Raw genomic sequence first — 24,610 nt, forward strand, 5'->3', positions numbered from 1 at the left:
ATCCTTAACCTCAAAGTCCTGGCCTGGCTCCTCACCTCACTTGGGATAAAAAAAAACCAAAGTCCTTAGCAAAACCCAAAAGCCCTGTGTGACCTGATCCCCATGATCTCTAATCTATCTTATGCTGTGCTCTGTCTCCTTTCCGCTCCAGCCACAGCAGACCTCCTTCAGCACCCACCTCAGGACCTTTGCACCTGCTCTCTCCCATTGCTCACATGTTACCTCTAGGAGGCCTTCTCTGATCAGCTTATTCAAAACCACATACATACACATACACACAAGCATGCTCTCTCTACCCCTTCCCTGTTTTCTCCTATTATTGATCAGCAACTGATACCTATAGATTTTATTTATTTATTTATTATTTCTCTCCCCAAATAGAATGGAGATGCAATCAGAGCAGGAACTTTTATCTGTCTGATGTTTATTCTTCTCTTAGTTAATTCATGCTCCTCCTTTAATACCTGGTAACAAATTTTGAGATATACAGTTATCTACTCTTTTAACTTATATTAGACGGTGAGAATAAGAGAGGAAGAAAAAAATTTGCTTAATAGAAATATAAACATATTCACAAGGAAATCTTGTCCTTGTTTCCACAACTGGCAGAGTATTTATAATTCCCTTATTCCACTGGTCCTTGTTCCCTTTGTCCTCAGCAGGTACCTCAGTCAGCTGCAGTCTTTACAGAGTGGGGGTGGGAATGTTAGGGCACGTAGGAGGCCTTCAAATAATATTTATTACATCAGTAAGGAAGAGGCTGGTCTACATGGACCATTAGAAGTACAAAGGAGCCTATCTCTGATTTGTGTAGACAACCAGAATAGATTAACCAACTAAAAAGCTCTACTCACCACATAACTATGTGAGCTAACACCCAGGTCAGGAGAGAGTCTCTTGTTGATTTTCGTTTTCCAAGGTGCTTGGACACACAATCAGAGAGCTGTCACTTGGGCTCTACCTGCCTCAGGTGAGGTAGGTGAGGCTCTACCTGCCTCAGTGGCCCCACATCTGTGGAGCGCTCTCTCGGGCTGGATGGGGAGGAGGGCTCAGGCGCTGGGAGGCAGTGTGGAGGAGCATGAAAGGCGGTCCCTCAGCCCCCTGTGCAGCACCTCTCTCAGTACTCTCCTCTGGATGACATTTTCCAGGGCCCTCACCAGCGCCGCTAACGAGACCCAAGGGGCCCTGGGGGACTGCCACCAGGGCTTCTGCTGGTGCCCTGAGGGCTCTCCACTCTGCCTTGCAGGCTCAGAGAATCTACCTCTGTAGCAGCTTCTCCTGAGTACTGCTGAGGACAACCAGGTTCAAGCAGGAAAGCCAACTCCAACCCACAGCTCCTCGAAGGCCCAGCATCAACCCTCACCCAGCCATAGACCCAGAGAGACACCTGGACTGGGAGCTCCATGAGGGCAGGGGGACAAACTCATCACCCTTCTCCCAGATCTCTGACTCCAGCACTGGGACCTGACCCCAGCGAGGCACGTGACACACTCAAGCAGTTCCAAAGGCAACAAGCAAAATGGGCAGTGCTTCTGAGAGGATCCTTGGGACCATCTATTCGCTTCTGCCACTCATTGGCTGAGTCACTTGCATTCTCTGAGTTCTGATTCTGATTCTTTATCTCAAAGGTGAGAATAACAATGCCTGCCTCACCCACTGTTTAAAGGTCCTGATGTGACCCTGTGTTTATAGCCAGAGATTTGCAGAAGCTCTGCAACTGCTGCAGCTGTGCAGGCAGAGGCAGAGCTCCCCTAACATACCCACATGACACCCTGGGACCACAAAACACACCTCCCCACTCATTCACTGATGCCTCTTGCCCTGCTGTATGCCAGCAGGGGCACCCTGTGTCAACCCATGAATCAGACCCAGTAGGAGATGTGTATGGATTTGTTACAGGAAGGGGCTTACATGAGTGTGGAGCTGGCTAAGTGGGTCCAAGGTCTGTGGGGCAGGTAGGCAGGCAGGAAGGGAAGATCATGGGTAGACTGAAATCCACAGGCACTAGCTGAAGCTGGTGGCCACAGGCCTGAGTCCCTCTTAGGAAAGACCCAAGTCGTCTCTATCTTTTTAAAAAAATATTTATTTATGTATTCATTTATTTGGCTGCTCTGGGTTTTAATTGCAGCATGCCAGATCTTTGGTTGGGGCACTTGGGGGTTAGTTCCCTGACCAGGGATTGAATCCAACCCCCTGCTTTGGGAGCACAGAGTCCTTAGCCACTGGACCACCAGGGAAGTCCCCCAAGCCTTCTCTTAAAGCAGGGATCCCCAATCTCCAGGATTCAATGCCTGATGATGTAAAGTGGAGTTGATTAATAATAGAAATAAAGTGCACAGTACATGCAATGTGCTTGAATCAACCTGAAACTGTTCTCCACCACCCCAGTCCTTGGACAAATTGTCTTCCACGAAACTGGTCTCTGGTGCCAAAAAGGATTTCCAACAGAGTGAGCCAGGCCCACCAGGATCGTCTCCATAATTTAAAGTCAACTGATTAGGGGCTTGAACCACCTATGTAAAAGCCCTTTAAAGCAGCACCTGAGTTAGTGTTTGATTTAGTAAGTGGTAGATGGGAAGTATATGCTACAAAATAGCTGCTTCTTCCTTTCTGTTGTCCAACTTCATGAAAGACTAGCACACGGGGATTCTAGCCAAGCCAGGCTACCAGGAAGCCATCACATATCCCACTTGCCTAAATCTGTATAAAGACACTTCTTCTTGACATACAGTCACGCTTTACAAAGCACATTTAAATTCCAATGTCTCACGTAATCCTCATGACAGCTTTTTGAAGGGAATTTATTTTATTGCTGACTTACCTAACCTCACACATAGCTGCTAAGTGACAGAGTTGGGACTTGAGCCTGTGTTGACCTGATGCATTCACATCCTCACCAGAGAGTGAGTTTGGTAAGTGGAGGGAGAAGAGAAAAGCTTCAGTTTCTGGCTGCATTTTAGAAAAGGGCAAAGGAATAGAGACCCATATTTGTGAAAAAAATCTTTGCCTAAATGTTGCTTTTGCTGGGGCCCATTCTGGATGACAACAAGATAAGAAGTCACAAATAGAGGATTTTACTCTCCTGCATATGGTGCTTAAAAAGTCCCATTTCTTTCCCCCAATTAAATTTAGTCTGTCCCAAGCCTCTATTCTACCAGTCCAGAGGGAATTGAAGGTGTTGTTATTGGAGCTTCCTTGTCCACTATCCATTAGAGGTGAGCAAAGATTCTGGAGTCTCCCACATCACAGCACATTCGGGGAAGGGCCCACTGGCCTCAGTGTGCACTGTCCACACTGCTCTGCTCATGACCAATCCTCATTTGATCTCTGCCAAGAGTCAACTTTCTCAGGTCACCTTGCTGCCATTGTCCTCTGGCTCCTCCCAATTTCTTGGGAAGCCCCGTCCCTTCCCCTTTAGCCTGTTTTCCTCCAAACTTCCCTTCCACCATCTCCTTCAGCATAATCCCCTCAATGAACCTGTATTTTTTTTTTTTTTTTGGTTTTGGCTATGATTTTTTATTTATTTATTTATTTATTTTAATTGAAGGATAATTACTTTACAGAATTTTGTTTTCTGTCAAACCTCAACAGGAATCAGCCATATGAACCTATACTTTTACAAAACAAAATCCAGGAAAGGGTAAGAGTGGTCTTCTAGGGGCCCTGACAACCAACTGTTGTAGTAACAATAACAAACTTACTGAATATTTATTGTCTACTAATCACTTATGTTCCATCATTTAATCCTATTAATAAGACACTATTATTATTAACCACTTTTACATATGAGGGAAACAGAGGCCTGAAGTCACATGTCCAAGGTCAGCTCAGCTCACAAGCATCTCCCAGCTTTCTGACTTCAGAGCCTGTGCTCTAACCTCTGCTCTCTGCCATCTCTCCCTAAAACTGGTGTAAGGAAAGGTGGCGCAAAAGCCTGCCTGTGTGACCTTGGGATAGAGGAAGGACAATGAGCCACAGAAGCAAAATCAAGTCACAAAACAGTTACAATAAATTATCTCATGCAGGTGGGTGGGGAGTGGGGAAGGGGAGTAAAGGACTCAGATTCTGGTTCTGCTGTCTACCAGCTCCCTGACTTACCCTCTCTGTCAGTCTCCTCCCTTACAAAATGAGGTTGGTGAGCCTAACCTTCCAAGCTCGATGAGAAGATCAAAAGAGAAAAAGTATGTAAGAGCTCTTTGTAAACTCTGAATTCTGTAGATGTTTCGTGTTAAGTGTATGGGCAGAACATACGCCTTGCCAGCGCCTGGGCTTAATAACATCAGTCGTGGCAGCCCTAAACAAAAGATAGCCTGGTGCCAAGGTTAGGTCACTGTTCTGGGAGCTAGGGAGCCAGGCAAAAATTCTCTTAAAGACTGAAATAGAGATTTTGCTTTCCTGTGCTAAAGATGCTGGAAAACATAGAACTACATTTCTTAGACTTCTTTACAACTAGGGCCCACGAGTAATCGAGTTTCACCAGGAAAATTCCTACATGAGACTTGGAGGGGCTGGGGAAGATAGATGTGGAGGCAGAAAGAAATGTAAGGCAGAAGCGGGGTCAGGGGAGATGAAGCCTCTTGGGTGAGCTGTGGAGGTTTCCAGCGCCTGCTCCCTGGGTACAGGGCAGCAGAGCTGTGTCTCCACCAGGGCAGCCCCATGGGATGCTCGTGGAATTCTCCTGGCTCCTTGATGTCTTGGCCCTCTCCAAGGTTCTATAAACTACCTAATATCCTCTAATAAATTCCTTTCTGCTTAAATCAGCCAGAGTGGAATCCGTTCTCCCAGACTGGTATTGGAAGAGATTCCAAGCAAGAAACCTTCGAGGATATGAGAATCTGGGACTGGTTTCCGAACACGTTGCATTTCCAGACAACAGAGAGTCAGTTAGCACCAGAAGATGGGGTTTCAGTGGCGGTCGGCACATCACGATGAAAGAGCTACTGCTCTCACTCTAAGGGCCCCACAATAAGGAGTCCGTGGGAGGCAAGACTTCAGCAACTAAGCCGCTGCTGAAGTAAACCTCTAAAATAAACTTTGATTATGAAAAATTTCAAACCAACACAAAAATAGAGTAGTATGCTCAAACCCTCATGTACCCAGTTCCTACAGTCACCCTGCTATCATTCTGTCACTGCAGGAACTTCCTCTGTCCCAGTTCACTGGATTGTTTGGAAACAAATCTAATGTAACATTTTACCCCGAAGTAATTCAGTGTGCCTCTCTAAAAGGTGACTTTTAAAAATATAACCATGACAATATCTCACCACCTAGAGATTGACACTAATTCCTTAATACCATCAAATATCCAGTCAATGTTTATATTTCCCCATTGTCTTGCCTTTTTAAAAATATTTTTTCATATGGACTATGTTTTATTGTCTTTATCAAATGTACTACAATACTGCTTCTATTTTATGTTTTAGGTTTTTTGGCCGCAAGGCATGAAGGATCTTAGCTCCCCAACCAGGGATCAAAACCTTCATCCGCAGCATTGGAAAGTGAAGTCTTAACCCTTGGACCACCAAGGAAGTCCCTTGCCTTTCGTTTTTTAACAGTTTGTTTGTTCAAATCAGGATCTAACTAACTTTATACATTATGATTAGTTGATACACCTCTTAAATTTCTTTTAATCTATAAATTTCTCTCTCTCTTTCTTGCTCATATTTTTCTTCCTGTTGAAGAAATTGTGTCATTTGTTCCATAAAATTTCCCATAGATCAACCTCCACAACTAACTTCTTGGAAAGTTAAAATCCACACGTCCAAGACTCTCTTTCAGCTAAGGTTTCATCACAACCTGGCTTCTCCCAGGCAGACCACTCACCTGGTACTTGTAGGTGGAAGTGGGCCAGCTCAGAAGAGGCAGCTCTTCAGAGTGGGGCTGGAGACAGCAGAGTCCCGGGCGCACCTGTCATGGGGACTCTGAATCATCCCTGGAACCCAAGGAACCAAGTGGTAGGTGAGATGGCAGTCTGGGGGTCCCTCCTGGCTAAGTGTCCAAACCTGGTCGCTTGGCCCTCCCAGGGATCCTGTAAACCTTAACCCCTCCATGCAATACACCCCTTTAGATGTGAACTGGTCAGAGTGCATTCTGCTGACTGCAGTAGAAATCAGTGTGGGTGGAGGGCAGGGGTAGAATAAGCCTTAATTCTGTAGAGCACTTTAGGGTTCATAAAACACTTTCACATCCATTGGGTGCTCTGAACTACCCCCAAAAGAGGGCATTGAACAGATGAGTCAGACCAAGCCTCCCAGTTAAGGAGTATCACAAGCTCAATCTCAAATCTTCAGATTCCAGGCCTCACACTGTTCTCACCATCCGCCTCCATCTCCTCACGGGCTGCCAGACTCACAGCACAGACGAGGGGTGTCTGGGGCTACGATGGCCCAGGAAATAAGCCAACACAGAGAGATGCAGAGGCTGTAGAAAGACTCTTCCTTTTGGGTAAGACGAATGCACATCCTCCCCAAAACTCTCTGCTGGGTGATGTCAGGGTCACTTGGACAAAGTTCTGGAGTCTGAGCACCTCAACACTCCTCCTTTCAGCCAGGCCGTGCTGGAGGGTGGGGCAGCAGTGGTCAGGAAAGACAGCCCTCCAGGCTAAAGCCCACTCTGTTGCCCCAACTCTGTCACCAAAGCCTTTCAGAATCCCTGTTGCAGTATGTGTGTGTGTGTTTAAGGGGGTGCACTGGGAATTGGTCAGGGAAATAAAGTGAAAGGAGGTTCAGGGGACCCTGAGAGGACGAAGGCTTTCTCCAATGCACAGTCACTCAAGTTTAAGTAGTGGCAATGGCCTGAAATTATCTAGATGAGAGGAGAGGCTGAGGAGGGGGCTCCGAAGGCTTCCCTCCTGCCCTTTCTGATGGACAGCAGCTTTGATCCTGGAGTCTGAGGCTCATAAATAACATCCCAGGCACGAGTGCCCTGGGACTTCTCCAAGGGCAGCTGGCTGACAAGACCGACTCTGCCAGGCCTTGCAGGCAGGCCTGGCCCCACTGCAGCAGGCCGTGACGGGTTTATGGCCAGCAACCGACAGTAGTTACCTCAGATTCATCACCCATCTACAAGGGCAGGGGGAGCCACTAAAGGCTGCCAGGGAGCTGTTCAATCACCGTGATGGGAAGTGCAGTCGGAGGCAGCGGAGAGCAAGGAGGTAGGAGCATCCTGGGAGCCTGGGCTTCCTGCTGGCTCCTTGGGTTACAGTCTGTTCCTGAGGGGGATTTACAGTCCTGGAGCCCACAAGAGTCAAGCCACCCTCCAAGAGGGAGACAGAGCTGAAGGAGAACGAGGGTGTCAGTACAGTTGGACTGCCCCAGGCAGAGCCATGACAGGAAGCACAGGGACCCCGCACCCAACCCTCTGGCCACAGTGCCTGTGAGAGACAGCTTGCCACCTTGGCCAACACTGCCTGACCGCCTGCCTGGGCAGTTCTGCCTTCCTGACAGCACATCCATCTTTGAACAAGGCTGTTCGTGGCAACCCTGTATGTGCGAATACCTGTGCCCTTTCTCTGGATGTGTGTCTGTTTGGGGGTTTACATCAGCAAGAAAGGTGCATGCATGCAATGAGGCCATTTCCCATCATGCTCGAGCACCGGCCTGGACAGCTATGTCTGTGAATTAGTATCACACCTGTGCACAGGTAGGGTGGAAGGCGGGGACATCATCAAAGGCAGAGGGTTCTGGGTCCTTGTCCATGCCTGTCTAATGGTTGAGTCAGTAGATACAAGAATACAAGAGCGAGGACACAGGAAGACAGGGAGAAGGGCTGGTGGGGTTTAATAGAAAGGCGACTATAGATGAAATGGATGGGAGGAAAGAGAAGCTGGGCAGGGGTGGGTGGAAAGAGACTTAAAGATTAGAGGGAGAGCCAAAAAGCGCCCAGATGTCCATACAATGCAGCCAACTCAGCCCCAAATGTGGTCACGAACAGGAGGAAAAGGCTGGAAAAGAGGTACCGGAAGAAAAGCAGAAAGGACAAGGGAGGAGGAAGGCAACCCAAGAGGGAGGAGCAAGGTGAAGCAGCTGGTGGGAACATCATCTGCTCCAGGAGCCCAGGACCTGGCTCTGCAGCTTTCTCACCTCAGCCATCTCCACCAGCTATAGCTGGCTCAGCAGCTGGACCTGAGCGCAGGGCAGCCTGCCCTCCAGCCACTCCACAACCACCCAGGCCCAGCTCAGAGCCCAGAGAGAGTGATCCAGGCCTGGGCTGGGTGAGAAGCAAGCTTGCCACCTTGGAGAGCTCACACAGAGAAAGGAGTCTCTGACCTCAGACATGAGTGGGCTGATGTCAATACAAGTGTGGAGGCCCAACTGCTATCCAGCACACAAGTGTGTGCACCCACTTGGCCATCTCCATGTTCCTACATGTCCTGTGAGCACCTGGGTCCTGACCATATAAGGCATCACTTGGATAGTGCAAAGCTGGTCCAGGACCTCTTCCTGCAGCCCTAGGAATTCCTAGATTCAGCTCTGCAAAGTCTTCTCTTTCTGTCCTTGCATTTGCTATGAGGGATCTTCTGGCTGGACTGCCTGGGCTCCAGCAGCCTGAACCCCAAACGGCCAGGTGTGAACCCAGACACTGCAAGTGGAACAGAGCCTAAAGCTCATTTCTGCCATCCTGGTTCTGCCACTACAGACCACACCCTATGGGTGTGAGGTGTTGAGGGGGTGTCTGTGTGTTTGCCAGTGTGCACGTTGGGTATGTCACATGACTCTGGGTATCATGGGGCACCCAGCCAGATACTGGGTGTGCTGAGCCAAGCAACAGTTCTCCAAGTGTGACGTGTAGACCTCTGGGTGTCAGGAAAAGTCCTTGAGGTACCCTTCAACTTTTCCCCTTTCATCATCCACTGGTGTCCGGCCCTTTGTGAGATCCCCTTTCTCTGAATGTGGGCAAGACCTGTGACTTGGTTCTACTGTAGCATCAGGCATCCAGCGTCTCTGGAGCCCTGGGAACACTGTAAGCCCTCTCCTTCCCCAACATCTACAAGAATGTTCATCCTGACAGACCATTCCCTGCCCTACCACTCAGGGCTACGGGTAAAAATCATACAGCCAGTTACACATACAACCCCACATCTCAATCCTGGGCTATGTGGCAGGACTTCCCTGAGCCCCTCTGCTGCACCAAGCAACCATGGACAGCAGGGGGCGCACTTCTCCCTACACTGTCTTCTCAGGGAGCCCAACCTAGGTCCCCAGCACAAAGCATAGCCCATGCTAAGACCACCATCAACCTGTATTCATCAAAGAATAAAGGACCTATGAAATAGTACATGAACCAGGGTACGGTACCTGTTTCCATCAGAAAGACGATTTCACCAGGGGATAGAGACTGTTGGCCTGTGGTGATGCAGGAACGAACTCGGAGGAGAAGGCAGATTTCTATGTGGCTGAGAACACAAAGCTGGAAACCTAGATGCCGTGGCTGCCCTGAGATGACTCCTATTTGAGCAAAGCGGTTACCTCTAAAGGGATCTGTGTGTCCTTTTGTGGTAGGAGAGAGATGCTGCGGGGAAGTGGCAGAGCCACATGCCCAGGGCTGCAGTTTAAGAAGAGTGCCCCCTCCCATTCCCACAGTCCCTCAGATGGTGACAACAGAGGAGGGAGCCTTCAGTGGGTTTGCTGGCACAGGTTCCAATTCACCTTTGAAATGAGGTGAAACTGAGACAAGGAAGGACCTCCAGGGCAGGATAGGAGCCAAGTTTCTCCACACAGGGGAGGATTCTAACCCATTGCAGGAGTGTAAGTGGCCACTCTGCCCCCAGCCTCTCAATATTCCCTAATGCCTGTAAGTTCATCCATTAGGGGACAAACCCCACAGTGAGAAATGCAGCATTGAATAAAATATCCCTAAGAGAGAGAACAGCGGCAAGTTCTTGCTCAGTTCCACGAGGCAGTGCATTCTCCCCTGGGCTCAGCTTTGTGGGGAGGGCTGGGAGCAGGGCCCTCCCGGAAGGGTGGAGTCAGAAGTGGGAGGCCATCACAGGCGCTCAAGAGCAGAACAGCTCTCCTTCCTCCCATTTGGGACCTGGAGTCCCTCCCCCGCAGCGCCGCAGCAACTGGGAGCTAGCAGCAGAGGTGGCTGCTCCCCGCCAGCCCTGACACTCCCACTAACCAGGGAGACCACAGAGCTGTCCCCCATCCCTTCGTGCCAGCTCCTCTTAGCAAAAGGAATAAAACAGCCCACTTATTTTTATCACTCACAGATTTCCCAGGAAATGGGCTGTTAGTTCCCCTAATGTAAAGATAATAGGCTTGTCCCCCTCCATAGGTGGCACAGCCCAGCATGAACATACTTGAAGCTCCATCAGGAGGTCTCTCCTACAGAGGATGGGGTACCTGGGAGCAGGAACTAGAGAGGAGCCAGAAGCTGGGGTCCCCCCACCCCCAATAGCAGAGATACGGTTTCAGGAGTCTCTCCCTGCGCTGTAGCTGACCCCACCCTACTCTCAATTTTAATCTTCATATTTTACCCCCACAAACACCTATGGGGTAAGTGAACACTACTATAACACACCCCAACAAATAGGATGTGGGAGCCCCATAGGGCAAGGACAGGATGCTTCCCAGGGACCTGTGTATGCCTGTGTGTGCTAAGTCTCTCCAGTCGTGTCCAACTCTTTGTGACCCCATGGACTGCAGACCACCAGGCTCCTCTGTCCATGGGATTCTCCAGGCAAGAATACTGGAATGGGTTGCCATTCCCTCCTCCACAGGATCTTTCTGACCCAGGGGTTGAACTCGTGTCCCTTACATCTCCTGCACTGGCAGGCAGGTTCTTTACCACTAGCGCCACCTGGGAGGCCCTGGAACTTGGGTGCCTCCAGTTCATGTCTAGATTGTGCTTCATCCATTTCCCTTCCTCTCCACAGACCCACTGCGGTAACGGCACTGCCAGGACTTCAGAGCACCAGGCTCTCAGGGAGTTCCCTGCCTTCTCACACACGGGCTGTGGGAGCCCTTCAGCCCTTGGCAAGGGCCATTCTCACACAAGAACAGAGAAGGGAGCCTGGCTTTCCCACGTAGTCTGTGAGGACTGTGCCCTGCAAGGTGGTGGCTGGCATCTGGGCATGTAGTCACACGGGCTATACTCTGGTTTTATGTTGCTGCTTTACTTGTCACACGTATGACCTCTCTCTCCACCGAAGCTGCACGCTCTGTGAGAGCAAGGGCCCTGACTGGTACTCTCTTTGCTCGCAGGAAGCCTGGGCAGTGATGGGCAGGAAATGGGGGCTCAGTGAGCCCCAGCGATTGATGAGATTTGGGGCAGGGCACAGGGGGGCGCAGCCCTGTGCTGCTCATGCTGACCACAGTGAGTGTGCAACGATGCAAACTGCCTTTTCAGCCTAAGCCTCAGCTTCCTGCTCTCCCTGGTGTGTGTGTGTCCCTGAGAACACCAGGCCTGCACACAGTAGGTGCCCTCCCCCCACTCCTACCTCTGCTGCCCCTGCCCCTTATGCTGTGGAAGCATGAGCAGGCAGAAAGTAGGGACAGCCTCTCCTAGAGGGCAAGGGCCAGCTACCGGACACTCCTTTCCCCTTGGCCATCGGAGGTCTGGGGGTGGGCGCCATGGCCTGGGGATGGAAGAAATGAACTCACATTATCTGTCTTTCTGCCCTCAAGGAGAAAGACAGTCTGTCTAGAGCCATGGAGACTCTGAGCCAGGAGGTGTGCTGACAGCCTGGACTGTTGCTAGACAAGCAGGGGCAAAGCTGCCCAGCCCAGGAGGAGCTGCCCCGCCAGAGGGGCAGAGGGTGGTGGCAACCTGTGACCACCCCTTTTGGACTGCCTATGGAATGACCAGAGCTGCTTCTTGTGATGGGGCGGGAATTCCTCTGTGTTTCAGAGGGAAATCCACAGGCCCAAGAGAGGAGGAAAAGGTCCAAAATCCCTCCAGTTGATTTGAAATTTCAAAAAGGGATGAAGATGCATCTATACCAGCAAGAATTTGTGGGGAGTCACTAGGGAAAATTTAAGGATGTGGCAGGGTGAATTTGATTGTGCAAACAAGCAGGATGGCCGGTTTACTGAACAGCCTCCTTTTCCTCCTCCTTATCGGGACTCAGAGCCTCAGGCTCCCTCTCCCCAGTGGGCTCTGCGAGCGGCTCCTTGGTCAGGAGGTACCGCGCCAGCTGCTCCAGGTCCCCCAGGCTTGTCCTCTGCAGGCGCTCTTTGTGTTCCCGCCTCAGCAGCTGCAGCACTGCCTCAGTGTCCTGGGGCCCAAGTGTTTGTCTAGAACCTGGCCCAGATGGTGCCACAGGGGCTGGGGCTGGCATGAGTCCTCAGGTGCCAGCTTCTCCAGGGGCCGCATGACCACATTGATGGAGGCGTTGGGCCCGATGCGGTAGTCGGAGAGCCGCTTGTCATCTGCCAGCAGCTGGCCGTGGAAGAGCAGGTGCTGCTGCTCCGCTGGCACATGCAACCGCTCGGACACCAGCTTCTTCAGCATGGCCACGGTCTCCTGTCCCGACACCTTCAGGCTACATCTCCGGCCCAGGAGCAGCTTGACTGTAAGGAACATCGGGCCGCCAGCAGATTCAGGAGGGATCCGTGCTCTGGCGGCCGCCCTGAGGGTGAAGGGGTTCTGTAGGAGAAGGTTTCTGTGTGTGGCTTCTCCTTATCAATGGAGGGCAGTGGTCCCAGGAGGCCGAGGGCCGGGCCCAAGAGGACAGCCATTGGCTGATGCATGGTGATGTCACAATGCCGCTTAAGAGGGCTCATTTCCAGAGTGGGACTTTAGGGAAATGAGAGGGGCATTTGGGACACAGAACATTCCTTCCTCCTTTAGAGGAGAAATGAGGGGAGAAGAGGGGGAAAAAAAAGGAGTGTCGGGAAAGCAAACATAGGACTAGGAGAAAGGAGAGCAGGAGGGTGAGATAGGAGGGCCCAAAGGACAGGGTGGCAGAAGGAAACACGTCCATGTTGCCTCATTCAGCACTATTTCATGCACTTTCTGCTGGAACCCATCCCCAAGGAGAGATCATATCATGATAGATACTTCCTGCTCTAATTTATCGAGGGTCCTCCTTCTGTCACACACTTGACCTGCTCTCTTGGACTGGTTTTCCCAGACACACAGACAGGGATTCTCAAGCACATACATAGTTGGGAGGTGACCCCAGGATGCTCCTGTAAGCAGGAGCGAGAAAGCGAGACAGATAAGGGTGGGCAGCTCACACTGCATCAGTGAGCAGATGGCCTTTGTGGTCAGCTAGGAGCTCTTAGTCCCACCGGGCACCTTGGGAGGCCACATGGAATACACCAGCCGTGCTGTTGGGGAAGTAAAGAAGCTGGGTCTGTGTACTCTCAGTCCTGCCTTTGGTCAGTGGGGTGCTAACTTGGTACTTGTGGTCTGAATGTGTGCAGAGCAAGCTCCGGTGACCAAAGAAGACCCTTAGGCAGAGACTTGCAGGAGCTGGCAGTACCTTTAACTCTCTCCACTCCCATCTCACCCCTATCCCCTATTCACAAATAATTCTCTCTTGTCGCAGTTAAAGCTCACTCAACCAAAAGAATGAGAGAACCTGAGGGAGGCGCCGGGACACAGAAGTCGCTGTAAAACCTGGCGATGGCAATTAGCCGCTCCCACCCCATGGTAGGATCACCTGGGATGATACACTCTCCTCTCATGGGTTGAGACAAGATAAAATCCTAGAACCTAAAAAAATCCCCTGTGACCTTTGAATTCCAGAGCCAGCTAACCCCACCCGGGCCCAGCCCCTTTTGCAGAAATGAATCTGCCGGAACCCATCTTAAGCAACAGGGAGCACTAAGGGGCTCAGGCTGGGCCGCCGGCAGCGTCTGCTGCAAGGCCCAACCTTACTGAATCCTCCCAGCCTCTGGGGCAGGTACTGTCCTACCCTCCACCTGGCAGAGGAGACGGTGGGGCTGCTTACTGTCACCGCCAGCAGGCAGCACACTAGTTTGGCCTCCTGCTCTGTGCCTTCTGTGTGCCCGAGGGTGCCCGGGGCTCCAAGGCCAATAAGGAAGGAACATGCTGGGGCCTCCGGTGTCAGCAACTTCTGTGGCCTTGGTAGTTTTCTGCTCAACTTGAAGGTCTCCTGGGCTGAGCCCTGTGAATGTGCTAACACATTTAAGTCCATGAGGAAGGCAATGGGTGCACTTTGGAAATGAGTGAGCGTGGAGGCCTGGCTAACGTCCCACAGCTGGTGGGGAATATTGTCAGGGATGCCCTCACCTTTCCCCGACACTTTGTGCTCCATGGCTGCTCTCGGCAAGAACCTGTTCTTTCCTCTCCTCCCCTCTTCTTCCCCCTTTCTCACCCTGGGGCCTGGGCTACACTTGATTGAGATTGTTGCCAACAGCCCTGGACTTTCCAGACCTCACCCTTCCACAGCACTGGGCTGACTCCCTACCCAGGTTGCGCCTGCCTCCCCCGCTCTCCTCTGACTCTGGCAGCCTTGGACAGCAGATGGAAACACCTGCGAATGCCACAGACTCAGCTACCCTCTTCCTTCCTCCGAACCCATGTTCTCACCTCCAGCAGGTGACCAAATTCTAATCCATCAAGAAACTAAGCTAAAAAGTCAGGAATCTCACCCCAAGAATGAATGGCCCCGAGGGGGCAGGACTGGAAGGAGGAGATGCACTATGAATTCTGAGCCACTGGCTGGAAGAAAGTGAACTGGGCTGGGATTGGTGGAGATGCACAGGAGGGGCAGATTTTGGATTTTGTTCCAAGGAAGAACAGAAATAATAAGAGGGCTCCTGTGGTCAGGAGAGGAGAGGAGGAGGGAGGTGGGGAAGGGGCAGCCGACTGGGCGGCACTCTTCTGAGTGACGCCGTCTGATTTCACCCTTCTGCTTTTGGAATCAAACCTAGCTCCTCAGCCCGGCATCCAAGGGCATCATGACCTGGCTCTGCTTCCCCCCAGCCTTCCCCACTTGGCATCCTCCACTCCAGCCACACTCACCAGCCTTTTCCTCTACTTACCTGTTTCATTAGAACACTTCAGCTCATCCTTCTAAACGTTGGTTAAAAACCACTTGCTCCATGAAGCCTTCCCTACTTTCCCCAGGCCTAGGTGGAGGTAATACCACTTGCCTCTGTAAAGCCATTACCCTCCTTGAACATTACTTGTGTTGATGCACCTATACATGTCTGTGTCTCCCTCACTGACTCTCAGTGGCAGAGAATGGGTCTCATCTATTTCTGTAACCCTGCCTCCAGCACACAAAGACTGCTACACAGAAGGCCTCACATGCATGTTTGTTGAATGAAGATGATAAATTTCAACACGCTGAGCCGTGCAGGCGGATGCAGGGTCCAGAACAGCAGGCTATGGAAGTGAATGAACCTGCCTGCAGCCTCTCCATCTCCCCCAGAGAAATGAAAATCCAAAATTACATAAAAAGATAAATCGGAAAGTGATTGTAGTCTTTACCAAAGGATCTTCTATAGTATTCTTTAAATAGCCACCTCCCTTGGTGCATTTGAAATAAGATAGAATTTGCAGATGTGCATACAGTGCGTGGGGGCCCCGTGGACTCCATGATGGCAGGATGTCTGTCTTGCTGAGGGAGCTGAGGATGGATGAGGTTTCTCCTCGGCTGTCTGAGAGTTCCCAGCCTCTGGAAGGAAGGACCCTGTGATGGACAAACCACAAGGTTGTGGCGGGGGTAGCTACTGTGAAAGTTGCCCAGACCAGAGCTAACCTAGGAAGTCTTCCTGGGGGCAAGGTTTAAGTCATCTTCTGCTGGAGATGGAAGGAAAGTGAAACGGGGAGGGGAGTGGCCGGCAATCTCTCTCCCAGGCTGTGGAATTTGTGAGGAAAGAGTAGGGGCCCGAGTCCTGGGCTTGGAGGAAGAAGAGAACCAGCTACCTGCCTCAGCCAGACCTCCTAGACTTGCCCCAGCCACTGGGGAAGAAAGGCTGGGCCTGGGCTTCTAGGAGCAGGTGAGGCCACAGCTCAGGCTCCAGCTCCTCAAAGCTAGTGGCCACTTGCAGACTGGCACCTCTGTGACCAAGGCTTCAAGGGCCAGAGCTGCTGGGTCACACTTTCCAAATCCACTTCCTGGTCTAGAGAGTCCCAATGTGCTAGGGAGCTATAAGGACAGAAGCCTTAGAATTAGCGGTGTCCCCATTAGGAGAGATGGTCACCACTGACCCCTGCCTCTGTGTTGGAGCCTCCATTGCCCTCCCCAGAGAGGGTAATGCAGGAACCTTGCTGGGCCCTCAAATCACATTTGGAGCTTGGAAATTTTGTAATTTTTTCCCAGGCGATTGCTTGTCTTCATTATGCAATTAGCATGAGAAAATGCAGTTGTGTAATCAGAGCAGGCAATCAGACAACGATTGCCATAATTAGGGAGGAAGATTAGTGGGAATGAGTGGGTTTTGTGACTTGAGGGAAAGGAACAAATGTGTACAGAGAGAACGCTGGTCAGTGGTGGGTCCCAGCCCCTTTGACAGACAACTTTAAGTGCAATCGTGTCACAAGAAAACCAACATAAAGTCTTCAGGAGAGGAGGAGGGGGAGGGAGAACACTTGGGTACCTGGAGCCTTTGGTGTAGGACTCTGGGACATTGGCACACAAGGGCTTGAACTCCGTAGGATAAAAGCCAAGGGTCCAGCGGCCAGCCTGGGGCCACCTTGAGCAGCCTGCTCCTTGAATCTCATTTGCTTCCTCTAATGCCTCCCCTCCCTTGTGAAGGTCTCAAGAGACAGGCCTCGCCCCCAGGACCCAGCACAGTGCCTGACCCATAAAGACATTCAGTGTGTATTTATAAAAACTTGGAAATGTGAGCTGTTACCCCTAACTGTCAGGGGAAGATCCCATTGCATGAAGCTACATGTCCACGTGTGATGCCCCACAGGCGGGCTGAGCCCTCCTGCTGGCACAGGTAGGCAGCCCAGCAGTCTCTGCAGACCCAGCAGGCCAAGGGCAGGAAGGCGCCAGGAGATGCTGGCTGACAGCTGGCAGTGGCAGTGCTCTGAGCTTTGGCTAATCTACAACCACTGACTGGGGCTGCTCAAAAGGCTCATGAGCAGGGGACATTATGCCTCTGCCCACCTCACTCTCCGGGTAAGTTATCAAGCTATTATTACACTTTAGAAATGTCAGGCTGGTCCTCCAGGGGAGGTGGGGCAGGGGGATGGGATGCTAGCTGGAGAGGGACTGAGAGATACTGAGAAACGGGGGGATGGAGACAAAGTAAGCAGAAGAAAGGCAGGTGGAGCCACAGAAACAGTGGAGAGAGGAGGGGGTGGAGAACACGAGGGCTGAGCACAGATCATGCTCAGAAAGGGGAGAAGTCCGGAGGGATAAGAGGAGTGGGGGGCAGGCAGAGGGGCCGTACAGAGGCGGCAGGGAGAAGGGACAAAAGGACATTTGTGCCAGGAAAGGAAGGAGAGGGAGAAGGAGAAACAGGAAGGAATTGTTACTGCAAAAAAAGGACAATGAATACCTCTGCAGGCCTCCCTGCTGAGAACAGTGTCCCTCTTCCCCTCGCCTTACAGTCTGGAAATGGTTCACGGGAAAACTCTAGCAGAGAAAGTGGAGTCCAGGCATGGAGAGCCTGAAGTCCTGGTTCCAGCAGCCCCTGCCTCCTCCATCCCAGGCAGCCCCACATTCAGCACTTCCTGAGCACATGTGTGGCGGTCTGCGAGGCCCACAGGAGAAAGAGCTGACCAGTAGGCAGGTAGAACACAGGCCAGTCCCCAGACACAGCCCCGCGTTGAACCTGCCCTCAGGCCACCACTGTGGAGTCTGTGCCGCTGCCTGTAACAGTGATCCCTGCCCCTTTGAGAAGGGGCCTCCCAGAACTGCTCGGGCCAGGCCATTGAGGGCAGGCCTGGGACCAAGCAGGCAGCTCTTTAGGTGGCCCCAGCCTTGGGTGCTCTCCAGGATGCCTGGCACACAGTAGGTATTCAGTAGGTAAATGAGGCCCATCATTCATCCCTCATCCGCTGGCTGGCACTGGCTATCTCAGCAGTCGTACCCAAGTGGTCTGTGGCTGCTCCAGTGGGGACCCAAAGCCCCCTGACACTGTTTTAGGGGCCGAGGTTGAGGCAGATGGGCCCAAGCCTGGGCAGGCAGGGAGAGGGAGCTGAAGCAGATGGAGGGCGGGGGATCACAGGGGGCCTTGGGAGCCCAGGGGGTGTGGCTGCAGCTTCTGACTGTGGGCTGCCCAGCCTCTCTCCAGGCCTCTGTCCTTGCACCCCACAACTTAGGTCCTGCCCTGCACTGCTGGCCTGCCGCCCTGGAGATGTCACACTGGCTGGGAGCCCCTCAGAAGCCCAGCGCAGTGCATACATTGTGCCACTCGGACTCACACCTTCTTCAAACTCTTGTGGGGCTGCAGCCTACTGTGACCACTAGATGTCACTGGTGACCTCCCTGGCCAGCTCCAGCAGTCCTAACCAAGTGGGCCTAGGGCCTCCACTCTCTCTGGGCATTGGCACACAGTCCTGGGACAGGGTCCAGAGCCTCATGTGGAAATGAGCCCTGTCCTCCTGCAGATGGCAGCCACCCCCAACCCCCACCCTAAGGGGTCACGCTCTGGGCAGCTGTGCTCCAGGCACAGACATTGGTGCCTACCCTGAGCTGGGCACTGTGCCAGGTGCTGAGGCAAGGAGACAGGATAGGAAGACATGTCCCTGTGTCAGGGACACATACACAGAAACCTGTCATTTTAGCACTGGGCATAAACGTGACCATGGAGAGGAAGGAACTCCAACTCCACCAGGAGGGAGGTCTAGGTCAGAGAAGCTTCATCTGGGAGGGTGTTTTGTGGGTCTGAAGGAAGAGCAGGAGCTTCCCTCCATGAAAAAGGCAAGCAGGGCACCCTGACTGAGAGCCCAGCAGGCACAATCCCGTCTGTAAGAGTGTGGGACTCACTCTAGCTGGAGTGGGTAGGGGTGGGGTGGCAGGGGGCGAGAGATGGGGCAGGATAACTGGGCAGGGGCCAGTTACCTTCACACAAGAATTCTTTATTGCAGCCAAAACTGAATTATCCACGTCACACCCTAAATCCTTGTAGTGCATGTAGGCGCCCTATAAGAGCAGCCCTCAGCTACTGTTCACTCTTAAGTGAGAAATAGATTTAAAGGACTAGATCTGATAGACAGAGTGCCTGATGAACTATGGAAGGAGGTTCGTGACATTGCACAGGAGATAGGGATCAAGACCATCCCCAAGAAAAAGAAATGCAAAAAATCAAAATGGCTGTCTGAGGAGGCCCTACAAATAGCTGTGAAAAGACGGGAAGCAAAAAGGAAAGGAGAAAAGGAAAGATATTCCCATTTGAATGCAGAGTTCCAAAGAATAGCAAGGAGAGATAAGAAAGCCTTCTTCAGCGATCAATGCAACAAAATAGAGGAAAACAATAAAATGGGAAAGACTAGAGATCTATTCAAGAAAGTTAGAGATACCAAGGGAACATTTCATACAAAGATGGGCTCAATAAAGAACAGAAATGTTAGGGACCTAACAGAAGCAGAAGATATTAAGAAGAAGTGGCAAGAATCACAGAAGAACTGTGTAAAAAAGATCTTCACGACCCATATAATCAAGATGCTGTGGTCACTCAGCTAGAGCCAGACATCCTGGAATGTGAAGTCAAGTGGGCCTTAGGAAGCATCACTACGAACAAAGCTAGTGGAGGTGATGGAATTCCAGTTGAGCTGCTTCAAATCCTGAAAGATGATCCTGTGAAAGTGCTACACTCAATACGCCAGCAAATTTGGAAAACTCAGCAGTGGCCACAGGACTGGAAAAGGTCAATTTTTATTCCAATCCCAAAGAAAGGCAATGCCAAAGAAGGCTCAAACTACCACACAATTGCACTCGTCTCACATGCTAGTAAAGTAATGCTCAAAATTCTCCAAGCCAGGCTTCAGCAATACGTGAACCGTGAACTTCCAGATGTTTAAGCTGGTTTTAGAAAAGGCAGAGGAACCAGAGATCAAATTGCTAACATCCACTGGATCATCGAAAAAGCAAGAGAATTCCAGAAAAACATCTATTCCTGCTTTATTGACTATGTCAAAGCCTTTGACTGTGTGGATCACAATAAACTGTGGAAAATTCTGAAAGAGATGGGAATGCCAGGCCACCTGACCTGTCTCTTGAGAAACCTGTATGCAGGTCAGGAAGCAACAGTTAGAACTGGACATGGAACAACAGACTGGTTCCAAATAGGAAAAGGAGTACGTCAAGGCTGTATATCGTCACCCTGCTTATTTAACTTATATGCAGAGTACATCATGAGAAACGCTGGGCTGGAAGAAACACAAGCTGGAATCAAGATTGCTGGGAGAAATATCAATAACCTCAGATATGCAGATGATACCACCCTTATGGCAGAGAGTGAAAAAGAACTAAAGAGCCTCTTGATGAAAGTGAAAGAGGAGAGTGAAAATGTTGGCTTAAAGCTCAACATTCAGAAAACTAAGATCATGACATCCGGTCCCATCACTTCATGGTAAATAGATGGGGAAACAGTGGAAACAGTGGCTAACTTTATTTTTCTGGGCTCCAAAATCACTACAGATGGTGATTGCAGCCATGAAATTAAAAGATGCTTACTCCTTGGAAAGAAAGTTATGACCAACACAGACAGCATATTGAAAAGCAGAGACATTGTCAACAAAGGTCCATCTAGTCAAGGCTATGGTTTTTCCAGTGGTCATGTATGGATGTGAGAGTTGGACTATAAAGAAAGCTGAGTGCTGAAGAATTGATGCTTTAGAACTGTGGTGTTGGAGAAGACTCTTGAGAGTCCCTTGGACTGCAAGGAGATCCAACCAGTCCATCCTAAAAGAGATCAGACCTGGGTGTTCATTGGTAGGACTGATATTGAAGCTGAAACGCCAATACTTTGGCCACCTTATGCGAAGAACTGACTCATTTGAAAAGACCCTGATGCTGGGAAAGATTGAGGGCAGGAGGAGAAGGGGACAACAGAGGATGAGATGGTTGGATGGCATCACCAACTCAATGGACATGGCTTTGGGTGGACTCCAGGAGTTGGTGATGGACAGGGAGGCCTGGCATGCTGCAGTTCATGGGGTCGCAAAGAGTCGGACATGACTGAGCGACTGAACTGAACTGATACACACACACACACTGCCAACCTAAGCTGGGATCCACAAAAGGCTTTCTTTCCCACACCATCTCTGCTCTACCAGGGCTGTAGGAATGCCCAGCCAGCACTGCTGCTGAGTGGGTGTTCCCTACTTCCCAGGCAAAGACCTCGCCGGTCGTGTGGCTGGTGGCCCGTCATCTCAGTTGGGGGTGCTTCCACCATGAGCCACACCTGGCGTCCTCTCAGCCCATCTGCACCCTTGGCTGCATGGTTTCAGATGATAAAAAACAGTCAGCTTCAGGCTGTAGCCATGGTACCTGATGCTCATTTAAACGTACTAAATGTGCTCTGAACTTCAGAGGGGTGCATTACAAAGCCTCAGAAGTCAGCAAAATGACTCCTCGGAGATGGAGCCATCAGCGGGTCCTGGGACTGAGGGTGGGGGGTGGGGTCAGCTGCTTGGAGCCAGGGCTGGTTATTCATGCTGTATCCATGCCTGCATTCCACAAACATTCCTCACACACTAAATCTGTGCCAGACCTCTGCACTGGACAGTGGGGAGGAACTCTGCGTTGCCAATTTACCCAGAGCAAGAGGTGGGGCTCAGGCTGAATTCAGACTTGGCAGGTGGGGCAACTAGAAGGGCAGGTGAGAAGGGGAGAAGCAGTGTTCTTCTGTCCTAGAAAAAGGACAGATACGGGACTCTGGGGAGAAAGCTCAGGCAGAAAAAGCCATTACCAGCTTCTCAGTGTCCGTCAGGGCAGCATGCAGGGGCTAACCATGAAAAGCCTTGTCCCAGGCCAATGTTAAAGTCCTCTGGGAAGCTGTGGGGAGCACCCAATCAGATGGTATCAGGGGCCTGGGGTGGGGTTGTTGTTGCTTAGTGGCTAAGCTGTGTCTGACTGTTTGTGACCCCTTGGACTGTAGCCCGCCAGGCACCTCTTTCCATGGGATTTCCCAGACAAGAATGCTGGAGCAGGTTGCCATTTCCTTCTCCAGGGGATCTTCCCGACCTAGGAATCAAATCCACATCTCCTGCACTGCAGGCGGATTCTTTGCCGCTGAGCCACCAGGGAAGCCCCTAGGTCGGGGTTGGGGAGAATGTGTGGGGCCCAGTAGGAATCTGCCTTCCTCATCTGACTCCCTGGGGTCAAGGAGTAGGGAAAGCTACAGAGTCCTGGTGGCCGCGGTGGGGGCTGATACGCCAGGCCAGGTACAGTGTTATGGGGCAGATTCTGGTTCCACTAGGATTGATGCTCTGTAACCCATCGTGTGTCTTCCAGTTCCTGAGCTCCATTCCCCCCTTAGCTTCCTAAAACAAAACAAAATTATAGTCTTGTCTTGGCTGCAACAATAGAAAAAAAGATTTGTTCACATCTAAGCCAGATTAAGTGGAGAAGCAAAAGGGCTCCAGGATCAGGCAGAATGGTGGCAGCTACAGAGACCTGGCTGAGAGACAGAAGGGTCCCAGAGGGCCTAGCATTGGTCGATACCCCCCTGGGAACAGCTTTGATTAATCTTCCCTCCTTCTAGGGATGACAGCTCCTTTGAAGATCTGTGTCATCAATCAGAGTGGCAGGAACCCTCCACTATGCAGCAAGATCAAACATGATGTGTTAAAAGTGAAGACAGAGGAGGTACCCACAGAGTCCTGCCCTGAACCCCGCCTGCTCTTGCTGGTTTCGTGAGTCTGCCATGGGGTCGGGATGGAGAAACCTGTAGGCATCTCTAAAGATGCTGCTGCACGCATTCTGCAGGACCAAAGGGGCCCCTTGTTGCTCCTGGGGAGATGCCAAGGCTGGTTCTCCAACAGGGAAGCTTGTGCCACCCTCTCAGCCTGGCTGTTGACCTAAGGATGCACAGGCCAGCCCTTAAAGTTGAGATTCTTGCCCACCTGCCCCTTCTCTGAGTTGAGCTATAGGCAGGCTCTTGCCGGGGAAGATGGCATATAACCACCCATGTGATTGTTGCTCCAAAGATGCTGGGACCAAAGTGGAGGTCCAGAGAGAAAAGATGAAAGAAAGCTGGGAACAGAGCAAGTGAGCCTGGGCTTGGGGGAACCAAATGACTCGGCAGGCAGGCCTCTGTCAGGAAGAGAAGTGCTAAACTACAGCCGACAAAGCAGCTGGTCAACTTGGATTTAATCTGGGCTTGGATGACCCCCAGGGGTTTCAACTGGCAGGTGGGGCACTGGGCTGGGCAGACTGCTGATCTTGTAGTGGGTGACTTCTTGCTCCTCTAGCTGACAGCACTAACCACATGAAGCTGGTCATTAGAAAAGGCGGGAGCCAAAAGCAAGAGGGAAAATTTCTAATCCAGCCCACAGATGATTGGATGTTCCAGGCAACAGCATGGGGTATATCAACCAATGGAAGAACTCAGGCCCAATCAGGGGCTGCCTCACCTCCTAGGAGATGATCAGAACTGAGTCAGCCTGGGTATCAAAACCCAAGAGACCAGCTGCTGGACTGGCGGCCTGTGTTCCCAGGTGACAGCCTTCCTGAGGTCACCAACAAGGGCTCAAGAGCTTCTCAGCTGTAAAAATACCATGCTGGACATTAAGTTCATTCACTAACAAGTGCTCCTGGGGCTCCTGACAAGTCAAGCCATTATTCTCACTCACAGGGACCTGATTAAGAGTTAAGTGTCTCGAATGGCAGGGTTAGGGTTAGGGCAGGGGCTCTTTGTCTTGAAGAGAACCAGAGAATACCCAGGGGGCCATGAGCAAGCTGTCAGACCTGTCCTTCCCTTGGCCTCTCCAAAATACTGCCCCCCATTGACACTCTTAGTATGTTAATACCCATGTATTCCTGCTTAGCAGAACCTTGCACCTCAGATTCAATGAAAATTGGCATTTTCAGTTGGTATGGACTCAGGTGCTTCAGAGAGGCCTGGGAGGCAGTGGGCAGTGGCCAGGAGACGGGAGAGTCAGGCTGATTGGAGGCTGAGAGCTGGTCTTGCAGCCCTAACTCTGGACACTGGCTTGCAGATGCCCAACAGATGCTGGTGTCTATAGGAGTGGTGTGTCTGCAGTGACAGCCCAGGACCAGAAAGCAGGGTGTGGGAGCCAAGAGAAGAGGAAGCCTCCAGCCTGGAGAGTTGTGGGGAAATGGAATCGAGACCCTGGCTTCTGATGAAGTTTATGTGCTGGAGATCTGATCTTCAGCCCTGAGACCCTCTGGGCCCTTGGCTGAGCAAAGACAGAAGTAACCGGGCTGGGTTGTTTGCCAGACAGAAACCAGCGGCCCAAGAATGGGGTCTTGTGGGAATCTCATGGGTTGGCAGAGAAGCTCTTCTCCCCTCAGTTGCTTCAGGGGTCACAGAGTGGTCAGCGCAGGAATCTCCTGAGCTGTCCAAAACCACAGACGATCCTCTCTAGCTCATGACTGGGGAGAAGGGTAAAAGGGGATCTTGGTGCAGAAGAATTTAGGGTAACAATTAGGGGAAATTTTCTGATATAAAGCTGGTATGCTGCTTCCTGTAAACTTTTAGCAATAAAGAGAATGTACATGTGTGCATGCTAAGTCACTTCAGTCATGTCCGACTCTTTTCGACCC

General features: G+C 51.3%; 1 protein-coding gene and 2 long non-coding RNA genes across 3 annotated transcripts; 1 reads left to right on the forward strand and 2 right to left on the reverse strand.

The window, feature by feature from the left end:
• Positions 1–342: 342 nt before the first annotated feature.
• LOC145507043 (uncharacterized) lies at positions 343–10,954 on the reverse strand. Its single transcript, XR_014054523.1, has 3 exons — positions 9,297–10,954; positions 5,824–5,907; positions 343–464 (listed from the first exon to the last, which is right to left on the reverse strand). It is a non-coding gene; the product is annotated as an uncharacterized LOC145507043 (long non-coding RNA).
• A 1,048-nt stretch (positions 10,955–12,002) lies between these two features.
• On the reverse strand, positions 12,003–12,611 carry UBL4B (ubiquitin like 4B). Its single transcript, XM_081492804.1, is given in 2 exon segments — positions 12,003–12,228; positions 12,231–12,611. Coding segments are annotated over 2 exon segments (495 nt in total). The 5' UTR covers positions 12,526–12,611; the 3' UTR covers positions 12,003–12,028.
• Positions 12,612–12,750: 139 nt separating this feature from the next.
• LOC145507042 (uncharacterized) lies at positions 12,751–15,391 on the forward strand. Its single transcript, XR_014054522.1, has 3 exons — positions 12,751–12,875; positions 13,496–13,599; positions 15,195–15,391. It is a non-coding gene; the product is annotated as an uncharacterized LOC145507042 (long non-coding RNA).
• Positions 15,392–24,610: the final 9,219 nt, after the last annotated feature.

Source organism: Giraffa tippelskirchi, chromosome 5 (genome assembly GCF_054371585.1).
Source record: "Giraffa tippelskirchi isolate mGirTip1 chromosome 5, T2T-mGirTip1v1.2.pri, whole genome shotgun sequence".
Taxonomy (NCBI): Eukaryota; Metazoa; Chordata; class Mammalia; order Artiodactyla; family Giraffidae; genus Giraffa; species Giraffa tippelskirchi.